Consider the following 18,356-nt stretch of genomic DNA (forward strand, 5'->3'; position numbering starts at 1 on the left):
AGAGGATGGGGAAAGTGGGGAAACGGCGATGAAGAAGGGCGATGATAGCGAAGCTATTGATTACGCTGTTTACCCTCACAGATGTCAAGTACTCGAGTACCGGTAAAATCATGCAAGGGGAGCCAAGCTTTAATTCGTATTCAAGATAGAGCGGTACCGGTACTCGAGTACTGAGGCTCCTGCATCGATGCCTGTTATTTCGACTGTGCTGAACTGTACAAGTACTAGTACTGTACTGTACACGCGGCATTGGCAACCCCGCAAACGATTCTCGGAAAGACTTATTGGGCCAAACAGGGATCGAGGAAGATTGAGTGGCCCCACCCATACATAAAAAAAATGTCCCCCCCCTTGTTAAGCATCAAGCAATCCTCATTGGATGCATTGGTGTCCGCGCGGCCTTGGGGGTCTCTAATTTACCCCACACATCGTGTCGGATCGTGAGTTGAACTGTATGGGATAACTATGGGATACAATAAAAACAGGTTCGAAATATCACCCCCCCACCCTTTCCTACCGCTTCACTTGCTCCTCTTCCTCTGTTTCTGTGTGCTGTGCTAGAGAAACTTATGGTCCAGTGGCAGCAATGTTACTCCCAAAGCCAATCCTCCTCATACCCCTGCTTCTAAGCCAATACACCGCCGCGGAGCAATTCCCTCTCACCAAACATATAGAGACAAACACCACCCTCGAGGAGGATAACTCCCCCTTCATATTCACATCTTTGCAAGGCCTTCTCTCACAATGGGCAAATGTATACGCTCCAGTGGGATTCTCCGTCGTTCCTGGAGTCATCCCTCCACAAACATTGCTATACCACGCACGCCGGGATGGAGATGCCCCGCCGAAGATGGAGTGGTTGGCTTTTGATTCGTTTGTTTCCCTCCCATTCCCCTCCCGACCTGCTTGTAATTAATTTTGAGATAGTGAAATGTCATACGGCATCTTCGCACCGCGCGTCAAACAATTATTCCTAAACACTTACGCCACCACGAGGGAACTGAAAATAGTATATTTTGACGGCGGAAGCGCGGTGTTGGCTCCTGGTGGGACAGATGCTCAGGACGTAATTCTGCATGGGAAAGTTCATACTCGGGGGCCCCGGCATCTGGAGGATAGCATTGATAGCGGTGATAACGATGACACCAGGGAGAAGGGTCCGGTAGAGTACGATTATACAAGGATGAAGGAGCTGTGCGAATGGGGGAGTGGGTTTGGGGTTGAAGGGTTTGTGCGGATGAATTCCGGCTTGTGAGTTTGAGCCAAACCTTATGATACCGGAAATATGTAAGGGAGTTTGCTAACGAGTGTAGTGAGGTTTTTTGGTGTGATTTTGGGGTGGGGTTGGAGTTGGTTTCAAGGTTGAATGTGACAAGGGAGGAACCGGAGGGGGAAGATACGAAACCGGGGCATGGGCCTTGTCATGGGCATAGAAAATGGAGATGGTGGTGGCCGCCAAGTTGGTGGCCCCCCAGGTGGAGACATCATTGTCCGGGGCATCCGCATTGTCCGGGGCATGGAGGTCCCGGGCATCCCAAGCCTCCCCACCACCCAAAGCCTCCTAAACATCCGAAGCCCCCAAAGCGCCCTGAACCTCCCAATCTTCCTGAGCCCCCTAAGTTCCCTGAGCCTCCCAGTCGCCCCGAACCTCCGAAGGTTCCTGAGCCCCCTAGGCATGAAGGACATCCTGAACATTCTCCCGGGAGAGGGCATCGTGGGCCACCCGGAGATCATCCCCATCATGGGCTGCCCGGATGTGGACGCCACCACCCTCCAGGTAGAGATCATGGCAGAGGATGTCATTTTAGAGGAGGAGCTGGACCTTATCCACACAGACGTGAGTGGCCTCCGTACGAGAGAGGCCACCATCACCCGCCTGGGCAGGGTCGTCCTCCACGTGGGGGGAATGGCCATCCTGGAAAGGATTGCCCTCATCCACCGCCCAAGCACGGAAAGCCCGGAGAACCCCCACACGATCCATACAACCCACGATTCCCACATCAAGTGTCTAAGTATGCAAACGAGATTTCTTGGGAATGGATGCGAAGTGCTTCATGGGTGGGAATGCTCATCTTTCAGCCCCCTTCGATATATACTAATGGAATTGTTATACCCTAGAACTTTGGCTCCCCCGAAGCTCGGGTTAAACTTGACACCTGTAGAATGACAACATTCTACAATGTCTCGATACGAGGCCTAACTCCGCCAGGCGCTCTCAACGCAAAGCGCAGCCATAGTCTGCTAAACATCACTCATTCCCAAGCAGAAGCGATAAAGAAGCAGATAGAAGACAACCTTTCGAATAAAGATCTTTACTGCTCCGGCACTGACTGGCAAGAAGTCTCCAATGGCATCGCGAGGAGATACTTGACCCGTTTACTTGAACTCCGCACTTTGTTGAACACACCCTACCTCCACATACCCCCGTTTAAACTCTACCGAAAACTCCGCGCGCTTTCACATGCACTCATAATGCCATTCTACGAAACCGGTTCCAGCGCCGAAGACGCTGAGATTAGATGTGTAGAGGAGTACACCGGAAGACTAAACGTCACCCGCCTAAGCATATCGGAAAAACTCTTAGTGGACTCGGTTGAAGGCGTACTGTCGAGAATTTGCAAATTCTCTTTTGGAATGTATACCGAGATCGTAGAGCACCCCCCTCTCACTCTCACCCAAGATGGTGAGGATGAGAGCGGTGATGAATACGATAATCACCACCATCACCTATTCAAATGGAAAGAAGACGTCGAAGCACTAATGCTATGGCTGGATTGGTCGGGATGGTATAAATGCGAGCGTACATGTTCTTCCAATGTTTGCACTCCCTCCCCTCCCCGTTCCTCCCGCCCTCCCCCTTTTTTCCCTCTTCGTTCGAAAAGCTAACTTGGCAAAATAGGAAATTTGCGCAATTCCCCTTTGGCCAGTCTTTGGTACCCCCTGGGACCGTATTCCTAGCCAACGATTCCTTGAAAATCCGAGATGTGTGAGTATTGAATATTTGGAAGGGCGTATGGCGTGGGGGGGGTATAGGCTGTAGGCCTTTTCCTTTATTTTCCTTTCTTTTTCCTTTCTCTCTATTTCGGAAATTGGAGGCGATCGGATGGAGGTTCTATCGAGGATGTTATTTACTCATTCAAGGTGGGGGGAGGACTATTTGAGTGGACAGGATCGATATTTCTCGAAGTATCGAAAGGGTTGTCTAGCCAAGATGTTGATTCCATTTTAATCCCTTGTTTCCTTCCTCTTGCCAGCACCACATTCGCCTTGACCCTAAGCTCAATTTCCTCGTCGGCGAAACGGAAAATATGGAGAATTTATACCTACAGCCAAGTTTGCTCACCAATGTGTGGTACTGTACACTGCCGGTATACCGTACTCCAGTCTACCTCCCGTACCGGCACGGCATAGTAATAGCGTAGCATAGCAGAAATGGCAGCGCAGGTACTCGTTTACCAGATCATTGCATAGGTAGGACAGGTTTAGGAGGGAGGGAGAGATTCCTGCATGAAGATCATTTCCATGTCGTGAGGCGGGGCGCACGTGGGATCTGCCAAGGTTTTCTCCTCCACAAGGCAAGAGTATAATGATGGATAGGTATGTGTAAAGTATGCCACAGCTTGGAGAAACGACTAAGCAATGAGAAAGAAATGAGAGCCTGGGCGGTAGCAAAGAGAAAGGAAGCGGAGTGAAGTGAAGCAAAGCGACAAAGAGTAAACCAACCAGACCGAACGAAAGCAGGAGGGAAGGAAGGAAAGTATATAGCAAAACGAGTACGAAAAAGCATCTCCCCTCTCATGACCATTATATCAATTGCCTACAGTCCTCCTCCCCCTAGTCTTCTTCCCAGCACTGACCACCTCCCCGCCATTCTCCTCCTCCTCTTCTTTGCCTTTTTCCAGGGGTTCCTCAAGACCCCATTCGACAGGATCATAATAGTCCTCGCCATCACTTAAGGTGGCGCCAGCCTCCACCTCCGCATCCACACCGCCTTCCTCCGTTCCTCCTCCTCCCGCAGCAAGGTATTCCCTTGTCCCCTCCATAGCTCTACACCACCCCCAAACGTACTTCCTAAACCTCTCAGCGCGTAGGAGGCCTTCGCGGACTTTATTCAGGCCGCGCAGGAACTCGTCCTGGTGCTGGACGGCAGATGAGAGGAGGTGCCGCGTCTCAGCGGCTTCGGGTGCGGGAAGGCCAAAGTCAGGGTCGACGCGGAAGGTGGGCGGGAAGAACCAGGGGTCGATCTCTTGCAGGTGATGGTGGGGGGAGATTGGGGGGGGTGTGGTGGGGTGGGAGTTCTGGGTCGAGCGTGTGGCCATGCGCCGGGGTGGGGGTGTGGGCGGGGTGGAGGGCTCGGTTTTTAGCGGGGCTGCGAGAGGCGGATCCAAGTCCATGTCTTCAGCGGCGGTGGTGGCCGTGAGGGGCGGGGGGTTCTCGGAGGAGGCGGGGGATCCGGTTGTTGTCGTCGTGATGGTGGTGGTTGTAATAGTGGTAGTGGGGGGTATGGGGTCTTTGGGTGGGGCGGTTGCGAGGTCGCCGTTTGTTGTTGGTTTCGATGGGGAGGTCGTAGTGGTTGATGCAGCCGGCGCCGGTGCGGTGGGCACTTGGGGTACTAGAGCCGGCGCAGATGGTGGGGCGGTAGTTGTAGGATTCGAGATACTCCCACGGGCACTCAGTAATGGCCCTCCCAGCTCCCGAAGAAGGTTGTCGCTGCGTTCCCGAGCTATCGCAGCAAAGTCTTCGTCTAGCCATTGCATCTTCTCCAAGTTCACAAAGGGGTCATCACCCAGGAAAACAGTAAGCAAATTCTTTAGCTTCGTCGTGTGGGCTTGTTCCTCGCATAGTTTCGTGAGTGATTGTTGGAGGAGGTCGTTTAGCGTTCGTGAAGTATATACGTGGGACATGGAGGGATGAGACGGTAAATCTGCAGCGTTTTCGCATGGTGCAAGGATTTCTGAAGTAGTTTATTAGCATCCAACCAAAACTCGAGCAAGCGTAACGCGACGAGAGGTGGAATACTATCAATCCTGATCTCCGAATAAGGATCCAAATCATCGGACACACTCGTCGTATCATCATCGCTATCTTCCTCAACATCTGATTCCGAATCCTCGTTTCGTTTCCGGAGAGGCTCCTTCTGGTAAATTACCTTCCTCCGCTTACCGTAAAACTCAATCTCCTAAACACACCCCAATATGCCGTTAGTCCCGTCCATTCTCCACTGTATAAAAGTACCTACAAACCTTCTTATAGACCCTCGGTCCTTTCGCATCGTTCAATGCTCCTTCGTGGACGAAGCGGGCCTTGCGCTTAAGCTTGCGACCGCGATTCGATGTGTAGGCTATTGAGTCGTCGGATTCAGACCCTGAAAAGTCAGTATGTAGCACGAGGGTTTGTAGGGCTCAAGCGCGGAAGCACACCATCCGACTGCGCTGCAAGAACCTTTTTCACGTTTCTATAGGATGAAGGAGTTAGTCCTTTGGGAATCCATCAGTGCGCGGAGGGAGTATAAAGGTAAACGAACGCTATTGTGTCGGCAAGGTATTGTCTCTCTGCTGCCATGACTGAAGCTTAAGCTATTTAGGCGATAGATAAACAGGGTGACAAGATCCAAAGGGATTGGATGAGGTCTGTTTGTACGAAGGGTTTTTGCGTGTTTGGTGGTTTCCACAGGGCAGGTTTATCAACGGGAGCGAGGATACCTGACAAACTAAAGACGAGTGAGACAGTCAGCGTGCACGTGCTCTTGCGTTCTGCCGTCAACGCTTATGTGCAGAGCATCTCAGTCTCCACTCTCAAACTCATGCTTTATCGACCAATGACCATAACCTGCCGATCGCCGTCATTTTCTAAAAATTGGGCTGCTCGTTCAATATCAAGGGGTCCTCCTCTTGCTCTCCCCCTCCCCTTCCTGTTCCTTGTCAACATCATCCATAATGGACGCCTACCCCACCGAGTTTATCACCCATGAGACTCCGCTACTGATACTTTCTGGCCTTGGTGAACCTGAGACCGAGGCCGCCGCGTCCCCTCTCCTCGAAGAGGGTGGATTCAAGATCTCTTCGGAACTACCTCCTGTTACTACTAGCGCTGGTGTACAGCTTCTCGAATGCTTCCAGAGATTGGATGCTTCGTCTGGAGTATGGGCGGGCCGTACCGAGCGGTCAACAAAGAGTCCAGCATTCCGAATACGAGTAGTTGGAAGGGTAGAGCAATCCTCAATATTTCTCTTATCGATCTTATAAGACCATACCCTGATTAGAGATTGCCAGAATTACACCTTACCGCCCCGTAAAGCCGCCCCACCGGCTTCTGGGGGCTCGGCACTTGGAGCTGAAATCCCACCAACCCGAGCCCTGCATTCACCTATCTCCCCACTCTCTCCCGATACTCCCCTATACCCCGACGGTGTTATCTCGAATCTATGGCTTCGGAAGCACCAGCTCCTACTGCCTTCAGTATTTGTTTGCTTTCATGAGCTCTGCACTGAGTCCAATGATGGAAATATTCAAAACTTACGAGACAATGAGCTTATCGCTTCAATCAATGCCGCAAAGAAGCACTTCTCACCCACCACAGGGTCTACGATCTCAGCATCAATAGGTGGCGATGAAATTCGAAGCAGCGGTTATAGAAGCAAGTTTGCTGTTGTGTTAATGAGTGATAAGTCTATTTTATCATCACCACGATTTGATGATAGGGTGAGCTACATTAAACGATCTACCAATCTAATCGCCAATGCTACGTTTTTCTTTGTTCCTGCCAATAGTTCGGCGGCAGAGCTGCAGCAGTTTGCTCTCAATTTTCTGAGTACATTATACCCGCTTGCTATAGAGTACTATCGAGACCTATCCAAGCACTCACGGCGTAAGCGCAACAAGGGCTCTGTCCCCCCACCCACAATACCCTCCTCCAGGGCGCTATCTCAACAAGCATGGAACCTCCGTTATGAGTTTAAATTGGGCATATTCGCAGAATTCCGGCAGGAAATGGATGTTGCAGTGCGGAATTATGAGATGGCATATGAGAAGCTGCTAACAGAGGTTTTCGAAACGACAAGCTCCTGGAGCGACCGATGGACACAAGCCAGGCTTCTTGCAGATATCACTATTCTAAGGCTAATTCGTTGTCATCTCTGGGGCGAACAGTATACAGCTGCCAAACGCCGATGGAGTGCTCATGTGACACACATGACAAATATATTAAACCGCAAAGGGAGAGGAACCGAAACCTATGGGTTTGCAGCATGGATGAGTAGATGGAACAAGTGTCTTGGTGAACTGATACAAAGTGGGAGCCTTCCTGTTTTCAATGTCTCTGCTCCAGCTTCACCCCGGATGCCGATGCTTAGGGTGGGCACCGAGGGCATAGAACCCCCAGCAATACACGCACCACCAGAGAAGCAGATTTCTGTTAGTGAGCGAATAGGCCCACAAGACCTGCTGCATCACGCTGGGTTTTACTATCTCAAGGCTGCCGAGTTATTGTCCGTACGGGTGACGAGAGCGAAAGGGATATCCATCAGTGATAGCGCAGATTTATATGATCTCTACCTCTGTCCACCGCCACAGGAAGAGTGTACTGCTGATCACAATTCCTCCCAATTATCATTACTTTCCTTGGCAAGACGAGAGTTTGATTCCCGTCAACAAAAGCGTATGGTAGACTCAATTACACTTCAAATAGCGAAGCTGAAGATAGCCAAAGCGCCACATGATGAGAGCCTCTGGGGGGAAGCATTGAAGGATTTACGTTCTGCGGCGCGAATATATAGAAAAGAAGGATGGTGGGAGGTTCTTGAAGATGTTTTATGGAATATTGTACAATGCGGGCGTAATGCTGGTGAAGGCGGAAGTGTTGTTATCGCGGAGTTGGAGCTGACGTGTAGTTCTGTCTTCAAAGAGCGGAGAGGGTGGAGATATGATCTTTCTCGATCTCTGGAAGGCGTGGAAACAGTCAAGGTCAAGCCTACTCTGGTGGTCCGTGGAGGGGACGTTGTTAGCTTCCGTAGGCCCCCTACCCAAATGAAAATACTTCAATATACTAGTGCCATAAGGCTAATTGCGCTTCCCTGCAGTTACTGCATCATATTCTTTTGAAACTCCAAGTGTCCACGCCGGAGACTCCATCGTTTCGCAACTAGTCATATCCTCAGATGCCCATGCTAGTGCAGCACCAATAGTCTTCTCGGAGTTGAAAATATCCTATGAAGGAAACCTTCGAACTATACTTCTACGGCATACCCCATCCTCTCCACGGCCAGACTTGAAAATAAATAAAATCAATCTCAAAGGGAAGGTCCAGGAGCAGATTCACTCTCCCGATGAGCCTCTTCCCTCTCCTACATCCACCAAATCTTTCCTAGTCGCAAACACAGACCTCTCACTAGCACCGGGGGAAACCAAAGTCTATGAGTTCTCGTCTATCCTTCGTGAGGCCGGTGATGCCAAGGCTATATGCGCCACATTTGTAATGTATACAGAGGGTTTCGAATTAGACTACATGGTTATGTTAGATACAGAGTACGACGACGATGATAGAGTCGACGCACCCTCCACACGAGCTGTTCATCAAATAACCAGGAAACTAACACACACAACACCTAGTGGTGCTAGCGGGGTTTGGTGGGCTGGGGAGGAAGGCGGACCCCTGAAGAAGAAACCTCTTAGAGCTAAGGAGCCTGGTACCTTGGCCATCATGCCTAGACCACCGAAAATGGAAGTTACGGCCAAGAGTGCGATTGAGGGTGAACTATACATTAATGAGATCGTAAAGATCGAGCTGGCGGTTGAAAACGGTGAAGAAGAAGATGCTATAGTTGATATAGGCCTGCGGATTCTTGGATGGCCAGTGGATGACGATCGTGAGTTACATATAACGCAAATATTCCATGCGATTCTAACATTGAATGGTAGTACCGTCAGTAACCTGGATATCTGATGGAGTAGAAGAGCCAGCAACAGCATCTCTATACCCACTAGGCAAACTTTCTCCGTCCGCACCCCCAACAAAACGCACAATATGCTTCCCATCACCATCAATGCCTGCCGATTGTGCAATAGAGATAACGGTTCATTACCATCTAATCTCCGATCCAGATACCTACATTCATAAAAGTGTCATGACCGAGATGCCTATCATCAATCCATTTTCTACAACCTTTGACTTCTCCCCACGGGTCCATCCAGATCCATGGCCAGACTACTTTTCCCTGGAAGAAGGCACCGGATGGGAGAATGGAAAGAGGGTACTCGGCATTATCCAGCAATGGTGTCTAACCGTTACGCTATACACCACCGGAGGAGGCGTGGTGGTAGTTGAGAACTGGGAGCTTCCAATCCATGCTGTGGAAAGTGGCGGAGACGGCTCAGCTTGCCGAGTGATAACAGACGAAGACTCCAAAGAATCATTACGTATGACCTCCCCCTTCCTCCCCCTCTTCTTTCACCTCAAATTTTACTTTCCATCAAATTCTAACGCAATCCCTTCCCTCCAGTCCTCGACAAAGTAAAACCCACCCCACTCCCCTTTACTCTTGACATCCAAAAGCGCTCCCTCGAGGACCGATCCGCCGCCTCGATCGACGTTACCCTAGTCCTCCACTGGCGTCGCGACTCCCTCCCCTCCGCCCCCCTAAACACCACCACCCTCGCAGTCCCCCGCCTTCCCATCCCGCCATCTGAGCCCCGTGTCCTCGCCGCCGTAATTCAGCCATCCCCAACCCTAACCCAGCCACTTCCTCCAAACGTAATCACAATCCGCTACACCCTCGAAAACCCAACCAACTACTTCCTAACCTTCAACGTGCTGATGGAAGCCAACGAAGCTTTCGCCTTCTCGGGTCCTAAGCAGATCCTCGTCCAACTATTGCCGAGTTCCAGAGCCGAAATTGAGTACAGACTCTTCGTCTTCCCGGTTCCCAGAGAGAAGGATGTCAGATTCGAAGGGGAGGAAGGTGGCAGGTGGATTAAGCCGGGCCTAAGGGTTGTGGACAGGTACTTTAATAAGATACTCAGAGTCTCGCCTGGGAGTGAGGGGGTGGGCATCAAGAAGGCGGGGCTGGTGGTTTGGTTCAAGGAGGCAGAGTAGGATCTTCGGGCCCGTCGAGGGGTGAGTCATAACAGATAGGATACGGAATGAATCAGAGGATGTGTTGAACGCGCTTTCTCCTGTGCTGACATTTGGACCCCCCCACTCTGACTCTGCCCACCCAACTTAGAAGCCAAGCCCGACACCAGGCGTGTAAACCCACACTATCTCACGATGCTTCTATAGCCACTCATGCTGGTCGATGTAAATCAACGCCTTTGAGTGACATCAGGATCATCCCGAACCCGAATGCAACCCATCTTCTCCTCCACTCCTAACAACAGTAAATATCTCAACTTGCTCACGGTAATTCATACGGCAACCCCCACCCGCATCCACTCACCCAGTCGGTGGCTCATATCACCGTATCCAAAAAACGTTTTCACCACATACACAACCTATCACAAAACACTCACATCCCCCGTCACGTTGTCAAACGCAACTGCCAAGCCTACCACAGTGCAATCTCAGCAAGTATATGCAGTTGTGCAACCTATGCTAAGAAGCACAATGTTTAGTTCGCACCCCCAATGGAGGACGCGAAACAAACCGTGAGTTGGGTGGGTGTTAGGCCGCCCACAACGGGAACTCGAGGGAGGTTGCAAACCGAGATGGCTACAAGTACAGTATTCTAAAGACCTGGGACGCAACTGCATCCCTTTTCGGTGCTGCAGGCTGGCTACCGTAATTCCCGTGAAGCAATTTACTGCATGGCGAGATTGTAGTCTGATATGACATGATACGGGTACTGGTATAGTATTGCTGTTTTCACTTTAGTTGTCGCAACTTTGGAAAACAGACGTTGCCATTTTTTTAAAAAAAAAAGTGTTCTTTTCTTCTCCCGCAATCTTAAATGCGCCACTGGGCAATCTTTGAGAACTGAGGGTGACACTTGTGGCCTTTCCTCAGCAAATATTAGCAAACAGTAGACCTTTTTGTTTGGGCACGGCCTTGACGCTAGCTCGGGAAATTAATTTGAGAAAAAAACACCACCTGTTGAAAAAAAAAACTGTGTCCTCGGTTTTCCAAAGTTGCGACAACCAAGGTGAAAACAGCAATAAGGCCTATCAGTTTCTTCCATCCTATTCTTTTACAAGGCTAGGCTATGCCGGTATCGAGGAGGAGGAGCGCAGGACGGTATTATACAATACGCACTTTTCCTGTGCGAGCACTTGTATTATACTAGTCCAAAACGGTAGCAGGCAAACAACCCCCGAAAATATGGGCGCGAATCCACATTGACAACTCGGACACGCACGGATTTCCTGCCATATATCATATATCTTTCCAAGCCATGTTTCTAGGCAACTCCTCGCCCGCCACGAGTAAAAAGGGAGATTGTTACACTCTAGTAAATTAGAAGTTAGACAGCTATTTAAGTGCCCAGAAGTCCCGGAAGACCTGATTGGTGGGGGCTATATTGCACCAGTACGATACAGCACCCATATCAGGCGGCCCAAGCAAGCTCCTACTTCCCGTCTTGGCCTGTGAGAACTAGAGTAATTGGACCAGTGGCTAGGACGTTGGAGTTTCCTCTCCTGGTAAAGTCCGTTGTATTTTCTTTTCTTTTTATTGTAATCCATCGTACGGTATTTGTCTGAGCGGAAGGCTGAAAGTAAATTAAAATTATATTACAAGTATATTTCCGGGTGGCGATTCCGCCTTTACCCAAAGAGGGGAATTCTGGACGTCATAGCGTTGCACCGGTGCGAGAACATAACCCCCAGTGCCATAATTCACTATTATTACTTATGCAAGATGCATAAATACCCAACGCATAGTTCACACCGGCATTAACTTACTGCATAACCAATAAGTTTCCAAGCTATTATACCTTTAAGGCCACATTTCCCCAGAGACGACTACTGTAGTACAGTAACTTTCGTTCCTCTTGCAGCCCCACTCACGGCACAGGCTCGGAACTAGGATCTATCAATCAACAACATGCAAAAAAAAAAGGCGCTTTTTATCATTTAAAAATACCGGTAGGGAAGGTGAACTTTATAATACAAGTATAGCGGGATCACAAAAAAAAGTATGATAGATATCGTGGAATGAGGAATGGGGGGCTATGTTGTTGATTAATAACGTATAGTACTGTATCTAGGGCAATTTTTTCCATTAAATTTTGTTTGAGACATTGTGCATCGTGTCATCTCGTCTACGTACCGTAGTGGAGGCGGTGAGTCTAGAATATTTCGAACTTAATTCCGGTAGAGTGATTGGAAGGTGGGTAGAGATGCTCAGCTGTGATACTGCAGCCCTAGCAGACTGCCACGTGATGGCAAAAAAAAAAAATTTGGGGGGGGGTGAACCGCCTATAAGAGTTCACCGTAATTGCTATGATGGCAAGAGTAGCTTGCTGTTTGCTCTACGAGTATAGTATAGTACCATTGCAGGGAACATACTGGTACGCTAACGCATCAGCTCTAATTCCACGGTGTACTCGTACTGCATCGTACTGTACTGTAGTACAATTACTCGGGGGTGGACGAAAGTGATGAGAGGGACAGGGGTTGGAGATGTCAAAGCTTTTTGCCCTCTCTGGAATTAGACCTACCAAATTAAATCATTTCTTGCTTCTTACAGTAACGAGCACGGGGATTTCAAACCCCTGTCCCTCTCATCACTTTCGTCCACCCCCGAGTAGATACTCGATACCACGTCCACACCCCCAGATATGATACAAGTAACCGCGCGCACATTTCGCACTACTTGTATACATCATAAGACCGAACCCAATAAAGTCCGGTCAAATCAGCACACTTACCGCAAAACCAAATCGAACTACCACACGGTACTGTACTAACCCCCCCGCCCCCCAATCGTTGTCACCACCTACCATAGTACAACTAGGATTTCAGTTTTGCCCACCAAAGATTTCAAGTTTCGGGCCATTTTCTCCTTTCCGCCTACTCCTTAAGTTAAGCCCCGGTCACCCCTCCCCCTTAGAGACTCGTGAACGCCGACATGACACCTCTACTCCCGGCACTAGATGCACAGGCGGTGGCAAGATATTGTATTTTTCGTAACTGACGTCGGCGCGCTGTGTACCGTACTTGTAGGTTCTTGGATTGGACGTCGGCGCCAGAGCCCCAATTTAATATCGCCACTGGAGATCGCCACTCAGGCGGGACCGGCAGGTGATTGGGTGAGGTATGGAAGATCGGAATCTTTCTGCCTAAGGGTGTGTTCGAAATTGGTCTAGATTTGCCACGCTATGCCAATTGGGAAGGTTTGGGGGCGGGTGATAGATCTTTAAGCGGTATGGTGATTTGATTGCGATCTGGCAGTAAGTGTTGCCTGCGCGGCTGATATGTGCCCGGCGATTAAACGGCATTCGTGAAGACGAGAACCACCGCGCGACTTCGAGAGCCCAAGCAGATGGAGGGATTCCGGCGGTATGCGATGGCAGGTGTGCTCACAACGGCTCGCTGAACTACGGGTACTGTGCTCCTACTCTCATTTCCTCTTCTTGTGGATTTCGGGGTTTACGGTATTATGTCTTTTTTAAATTAAAAACTTCGCCGGACGTCCGGACAGAGCTGGCGCGCTGTTACATGTAGCCCTTTTCAAGTACCGTATGATACAATGAAATGTTAACGACCCATTTTATGAGAGTTTTAGAGCACCCTTTGACATTCACACCATGAACTTTTTCAATCATACATCCTTATACAATACTCTCAACATCCCTGATTATATATATATCATCAATAAACACCCCCATATGCCCTTCCCAGTTTTTCCAACTCCACTAAAACAAATTCGACAAAATCCAACGACCAGAATTCGCGAGCTGAGGAAGATACTCCAGCGCATTTAGGAATAGTATCATGTCCGATCGATTGATCATGAATGACGATAATCCAGCTGTAGAGCGGAATCATAGGATATCACTCGTCACAGACTTGACACGAAGAGGATGTGTAACTGCTAGCAAGCAAGACATGGGGGTGGATCTACACTCTCGCATGGAATGGCGCTCGTGGGCAAATTGGTTTATCAAAATGCAAAACTTCAGCAGGTTGTCAAAGCCAAGTGAACAGGATACCGGTACTGTACCCTCCTACCGGTAACCCCCGAATACTCGAGGACAAAGCGAGTGACAACAAAGGAGCAAGGACAACACTCTCTTGTGACACAGAAAGGCAACGCAGGCTGGGAAAGCCAAGGACAGAACAGTTGGCTAGTCTCATGCACCGTGTTTGCGCAGGCATTCGCTCGCCTTCCCGACTGGCTATGATACGTCAAAGGCGGGAAGGCGATCCTGAACGACACCCTCCCACGGAAGCCCTATAAAATACGTGGTCGGCGCCACTGCTGCGAACAAAGCGCCCCTCTTTCACTTTACTTACAGCACTTTTTCCGGAGCGTGCCTGCGTGACCGAAGCTAGTGAAACGCGGCCAATAAACAATCCGCTGGATAAGTGCAATGGAAGTTGACGGAAACAAAGTGCATTACGGTAAGCTGGCAAGGGATAGCTTCACCATAAGGGATTTCGTGCACGGAAGTGGTTAAGTTTACCACCTCACAAGCTGTAGGGCGCCTTTTAGCCTTTGGCATCGGTGAAAGCTTGAAGGCGCGGGGAATACCTCGGCAGCCATCGCCTTCCAGGCGAAAAATCCCGGTTTTGGCGCTTGATTACTCGTGTCTCGGCGCCAAGAATTGGTGCCCTTTTTGGAATACCTGCTGCAGGCGCATGGAAGGGGCAAACACCTGCAATTCCTGGCTTGGCGGTGTAAGATACTATCAACACCATCAGAGCCTCTCACCTCTAATCTTGTTGGGAACCGAGGTAACTCGTATCTCCAGGTAGGCACCCAATATTTTCCATCCCACACCTGTTTTGTTTTTTTCCCTCAAAGGCAATCCTAGGGTCCAGGAACCAATCTTTCCCCTCCTAGGTTTTCAGGAACGTTTCCAAGAGTTTAACCCTCTTCCTTCCTTCTCTCTTCGGGGAAGCTGACAGGCATTGTTCGATTGTTGGGAACTTTTTCCCCAAACCCCCATTGGCATCAACCTCGGTGGAATTACGAATCACCGAAGGAAAAACATTCACCTGTTCCGCCGCGTTTGCTCGACTCCGGCCTCCGGCCTCCGGGTGTTGACGTTACCGGTAGCATTGGTATAGGTGTGGTTTTCCCGAGAAGGGAGAAAGGGAAGGGAAGGGAAAGGAGATGGTTATATTGAATAGATCTCCTGCTCTGGCGGGCAGGGTGTTGAGACATTCTACACCGTTAATTTCACCTCTGCGCTACTTTCCTACTGCTGCCGCCATTGCTACTCCTGCATCACGGTTTGCTACTACTAAGTCTTTTGAGCCTATTGGGAAATCTGCTTGTGGGTTCGCTCATCCCCTATGGTAGCAAACACCGACCCAGGCTAATAATTAGCTGCAGATCAAAAGTTCTCGGATAAAATCAAAGAAGCAACATTTATACGTCCCAGCATCTGGTTGCTCTCAGGCGTTACTATAACTATCCTCACAACCTGCAGCTACATAATGGCTGCACAGGGGTATATCGCCCTCACAGATGAGGAGACCCTCCAAGCATACACACCCACGGACCCCCAAGAGATAGAAGCAAACAACTACATCTCCAACCACCCACTTGTCACCTCCTTACGATCAAACCCCGCCTTCAGCGAAACCCGACCGACGCTGAAAATCGCGGATAAGTATAAACACCTTTCCTTCACCGCAGGCACTCTCGCAGGCCCAGGAAAGATTGTAGTCCCACCACTCACCTTCGTAGAAGACGGCGGAAAGAGCATGGTGCAGGTGTTCTACCTAGGTGAACAACTGTGCGGACATCCAGGGTACATTCACGGCGGTATGCTCGCAACCATACTAGACGAAGGGCTCGCGAGATGTTGCTTCGCAGCTTTGCCAAACAAGATAGCAATGACAGCCAGCTTGACAGTGAATTATCGCAAACCGAGCCCCGCGGGGAGCTATGTCGTCCTGAAGGCGAAGACTGTGAAAGTTGAAGGGAGGAAGGCATGGGTAGAGGGGAGGATCGAGACCCTCGTCGGGGAAGGCGAAGAGGCGAGTGTGCTCGTAGAGGCTAGTGCGCTTATGATCGAGCCGAAACAGGCGGCGGTGAGTTTTTCTCCGTTATCTCTATCCAACTTCTATCAATAGATAACACGTGGATGAGCTATTCAACTGACGTATGCCATCCATAACAGACACTCAAGAAAATCATTCGGGACGGAAAATTAGAAGTTAGAGCTTGAGATTCGCACAGCTAGCGAATCAGTAGGGAGACAATTGAGCGATAGAAGGCGGAAGATATGATAGCACCCTATACGTACAGTACACATTACACATGGAGCGTAACGCACATAGTAGTACAACATTGCATCGGAGATCCAGATGTCGACAATAGGCGAAGGTCCACTGATACCCTCTACCACGGGATGTGCACCTGTAACATGCATATAGTAGAAATGTTTATCCCAGCGAGCTATGCTGTGCATACGAAATGGCGACTAAAGATGTTTAACAGCGCAACCGCGATCCCCACCATGAATATAGATACATACGTACATGATATCATATTTTTTTCCAATACTTTACTCGAATAAGCTCCCGTAAAGCTGCCGGTCTGTCTCATCTAAAACACCTCGCGGTGCAGTGCGGACCTCTGCGCACGAAAGAAGGATTACAATACCATGCAACTATCGAACAATCGAATGGTTCCCACCCTCACTCCACAGCCTACTTTGTATGATGCCATACATAGCAAAGTGTCACAAACAAACCCATGGTCCGACCCAGTCCGCAGCACAATCCGTTGTCTTCACTTCAACCACCCACCCGACAAACTGACTGAATTCTACTCGTACTCGTGGAACACTATGCAGAAAATCCTTCCCCACCCCACCCCCACAAATCGCCAGAAGAACACGATAACATCCCTTCACCGCCTCTATCTCCTACGGTAAATATACGGAATTCTAGAAACCTTACACACGCACCCACACCCCATCGCGGAACAGCACACTTGATACGTGGTTTCCAAATACTCGAGTACAGTGCCGTAACATCTCATAGACTTTAGCACTTGTGGTTGGGGCGCGCGACATGTGAGGGGGGCCTGTTCTTGGCAAAAACACAAAACTTCACCGATCTTCCAATGCAGAGCTAAAACCAAAAGGCTAGGCCTACTGTAAGTACTGTAGTGCCTTATATCAGTCGTTTGAATTTCCATCCGGCCTTAGCGGTCCTGCAGGGAGGATGGAAGGAAGTACCCATAATATCCCGAAGCCTGCGAGCACGACTGCCATTACGCACTAACCCTCACGAGTAGAATGCTTATGATGGATACTCGTAGAGAGAAATCTTGAGACTCCGGCCTCCCACCCATCCATCCATCCAATTTGCGGTCGTGCGCGTTCACGAGAATGTCAGAAAATTATGATACCGGCAACACACAACACTCACACTCGTACCGTACCCTTACTTTGGGGCCTTTCGAGAGAAAAGAAGAAAGAAAAAGAAAAAAAAAAACCCTGGAAGTTTCTCATAATCCATGTTTCTTCCCATCGCTGAGGCGGATCAGTACGGTATTCGGGAAAGCGTGAACACGTTTCCCGCCGAGGCGCTAAATTTCCCCGCCCATTCTCCCGACAAAGCCGTCCGTTGATTCGCTCGAGTGACCAATTGTGAGTGGTGGATCGTTATGATTGGGCGGCTTTCCCCATTCTCCTCGTACTGGGTAGGTTGTGTGATTGGTTGGTGGTGGTGGGATGCATGGGTTGTCGCGATGTAGCTTAGGGGAATTTCCCCCATTCTCGGTTAAGTTTCTTGAAATAATATCTCATTGTCAAAATATTTTTTTTCCTTTCTTTCTTTGTCTTGGAAATGGGGCTGTGCTTTTCGATGTTGTCCTTTCTTGCACCCCCCCCCTCCCATCTCCCCCGTTCCGAATATTCTGGACCACATACTGACCAATTCCCCCCCTCCCCCTCCCTTCCTCTTCCCTCCCGTAGAGTCCAATAACCCTACCTACCGTAGAAGTATGTGCGGGGATCACAAAATGTCACTCGTCTCATATAAAATGTTCGGTTTTTTTTTTTAACCGGGGGGGAAGTGGTGAAACGGGGGGGGGGGAAACATGTGAAATTTAGGGTACAGTATTGGGCATTACGAGTATCATACAGTACTTTGCCTGTGTGTAAAATCGTGCAAACCACTCCCCTGGGAAAGATTTTCGGTTTCGAATTGTTTCTCCCTCTCTGAGAGAAAGCCTGCTAC

At 49.6% G+C, this 18,356-nt stretch overlaps 4 protein-coding genes; 3 read left to right on the top strand and 1 right to left on the bottom strand.

Annotated features, from left to right (window-relative positions):
- The first annotated feature begins 391 nt into the window (after positions 1-391).
- GSTUM_00003733001 (uncharacterized protein) lies at positions 392-3,328 on the top strand. XM_002837359.2 has 6 exons: positions 392-485; positions 585-873; positions 928-1,251; positions 1,314-2,058; positions 2,119-2,817; positions 2,900-3,328. Exons 2-6 carry the CDS (start codon positions 587-589, stop codon positions 3,038-3,040), a joined length of 2,196 nt encoding a protein of 731 aa, XP_002837405.1. The 5' UTR covers positions 392-485; positions 585-586; the 3' UTR covers positions 3,041-3,328.
- Positions 3,329-3,809: 481 nt separating this feature from the next.
- GSTUM_00003734001 (uncharacterized protein) lies at positions 3,810-5,660 on the bottom strand (the record flags this gene model as incomplete). XM_002837360.2 has 5 exons in its annotated part: positions 5,525-5,660; positions 5,421-5,455; positions 5,244-5,365; positions 5,020-5,179; positions 3,810-4,954 (listed from the first exon to the last, which is right to left on the bottom strand). Exons 1-5 carry the CDS (start codon positions 5,560-5,562, stop codon positions 3,810-3,812), a joined length of 1,500 nt encoding a protein of 499 aa, XP_002837406.1. The 5' UTR covers positions 5,563-5,660.
- Positions 5,661-5,851: 191 nt separating this feature from the next.
- Positions 5,852-10,158, top strand: GSTUM_00003735001 (uncharacterized protein). XM_002837361.2 has 6 exons: positions 5,852-6,206; positions 6,273-8,007; positions 8,078-8,522; positions 8,607-8,863; positions 8,916-9,413; positions 9,497-10,158. The coding sequence occupies exons 1-6, from the start codon at positions 5,937-5,939 to the stop codon at positions 10,087-10,089; spliced, it is 3,798 nt and encodes a 1,265-aa protein (XP_002837407.1). The 5' UTR covers positions 5,852-5,936; the 3' UTR covers positions 10,090-10,158.
- Positions 10,159-14,875: 4,717 nt separating this feature from the next.
- GSTUM_00003737001 (uncharacterized protein) lies at positions 14,876-16,422 on the top strand. XM_002837362.2 has 4 exons: positions 14,876-14,905; positions 14,998-15,433; positions 15,493-16,196; positions 16,286-16,422. Exons 2-4 carry the CDS (start codon positions 15,271-15,273, stop codon positions 16,331-16,333), a joined length of 915 nt encoding a protein of 304 aa, XP_002837408.1. The 5' UTR covers positions 14,876-14,905; positions 14,998-15,270; the 3' UTR covers positions 16,334-16,422.
- Positions 16,423-18,356: the final 1,934 nt, after the last annotated feature.

The sequence above is a fragment of the Tuber melanosporum genome (assembly GCF_000151645.1).
Source record: "Tuber melanosporum whole genome shotgun sequence assembly, scaffold_189, strain Mel28".
Lineage (NCBI taxonomy): Eukaryota > Fungi > Ascomycota > Pezizomycetes > Pezizales > Tuberaceae > Tuber > Tuber melanosporum.

Bases quoted from the DNA above. Each gene is read 5' to 3' on its own strand.
- GSTUM_00003733001 (XM_002837359.2), top strand. From the start codon at position 587: ATGTTACTCCCAAAGCCAATCCTCCTCATACCCCTGCTTCTAAGCCAA. The intron at 1,252-1,313 runs GTGAGTTTGAGC...TAACGAGTGTAG, and splicing joins GTGCGGATGAATTCCGGCTT to TGAGGTTTTTTGGTGTGATT. The intron at 2,059-2,118 runs GTGGGAATGCTC...GTTATACCCTAG, and splicing joins GGATGCGAAGTGCTTCATGG to AACTTTGGCTCCCCCGAAGC.
- GSTUM_00003735001 (XM_002837361.2), top strand. From the start codon at position 5,937: ATGGACGCCTACCCCACCGAGTTTATCACCCATGAGACTCCGCTACTG. The intron at 6,207-6,272 runs GTAGAGCAATCC...AGAGATTGCCAG, and splicing joins GAATACGAGTAGTTGGAAGG to AATTACACCTTACCGCCCCG. The intron at 8,523-8,606 runs GTACGACGACGA...CACAACACCTAG, and splicing joins ATGGTTATGTTAGATACAGA to TGGTGCTAGCGGGGTTTGGT.
- GSTUM_00003737001 (XM_002837362.2), top strand. From the start codon at position 15,271: ATGGTTATATTGAATAGATCTCCTGCTCTGGCGGGCAGGGTGTTGAGA. The intron at 15,434-15,492 runs GTGGGTTCGCTC...AATTAGCTGCAG, and splicing joins GCCTATTGGGAAATCTGCTT to ATCAAAAGTTCTCGGATAAA. The intron at 16,197-16,285 runs GTGAGTTTTTCT...CATCCATAACAG, and splicing joins TCGAGCCGAAACAGGCGGCG to ACACTCAAGAAAATCATTCG.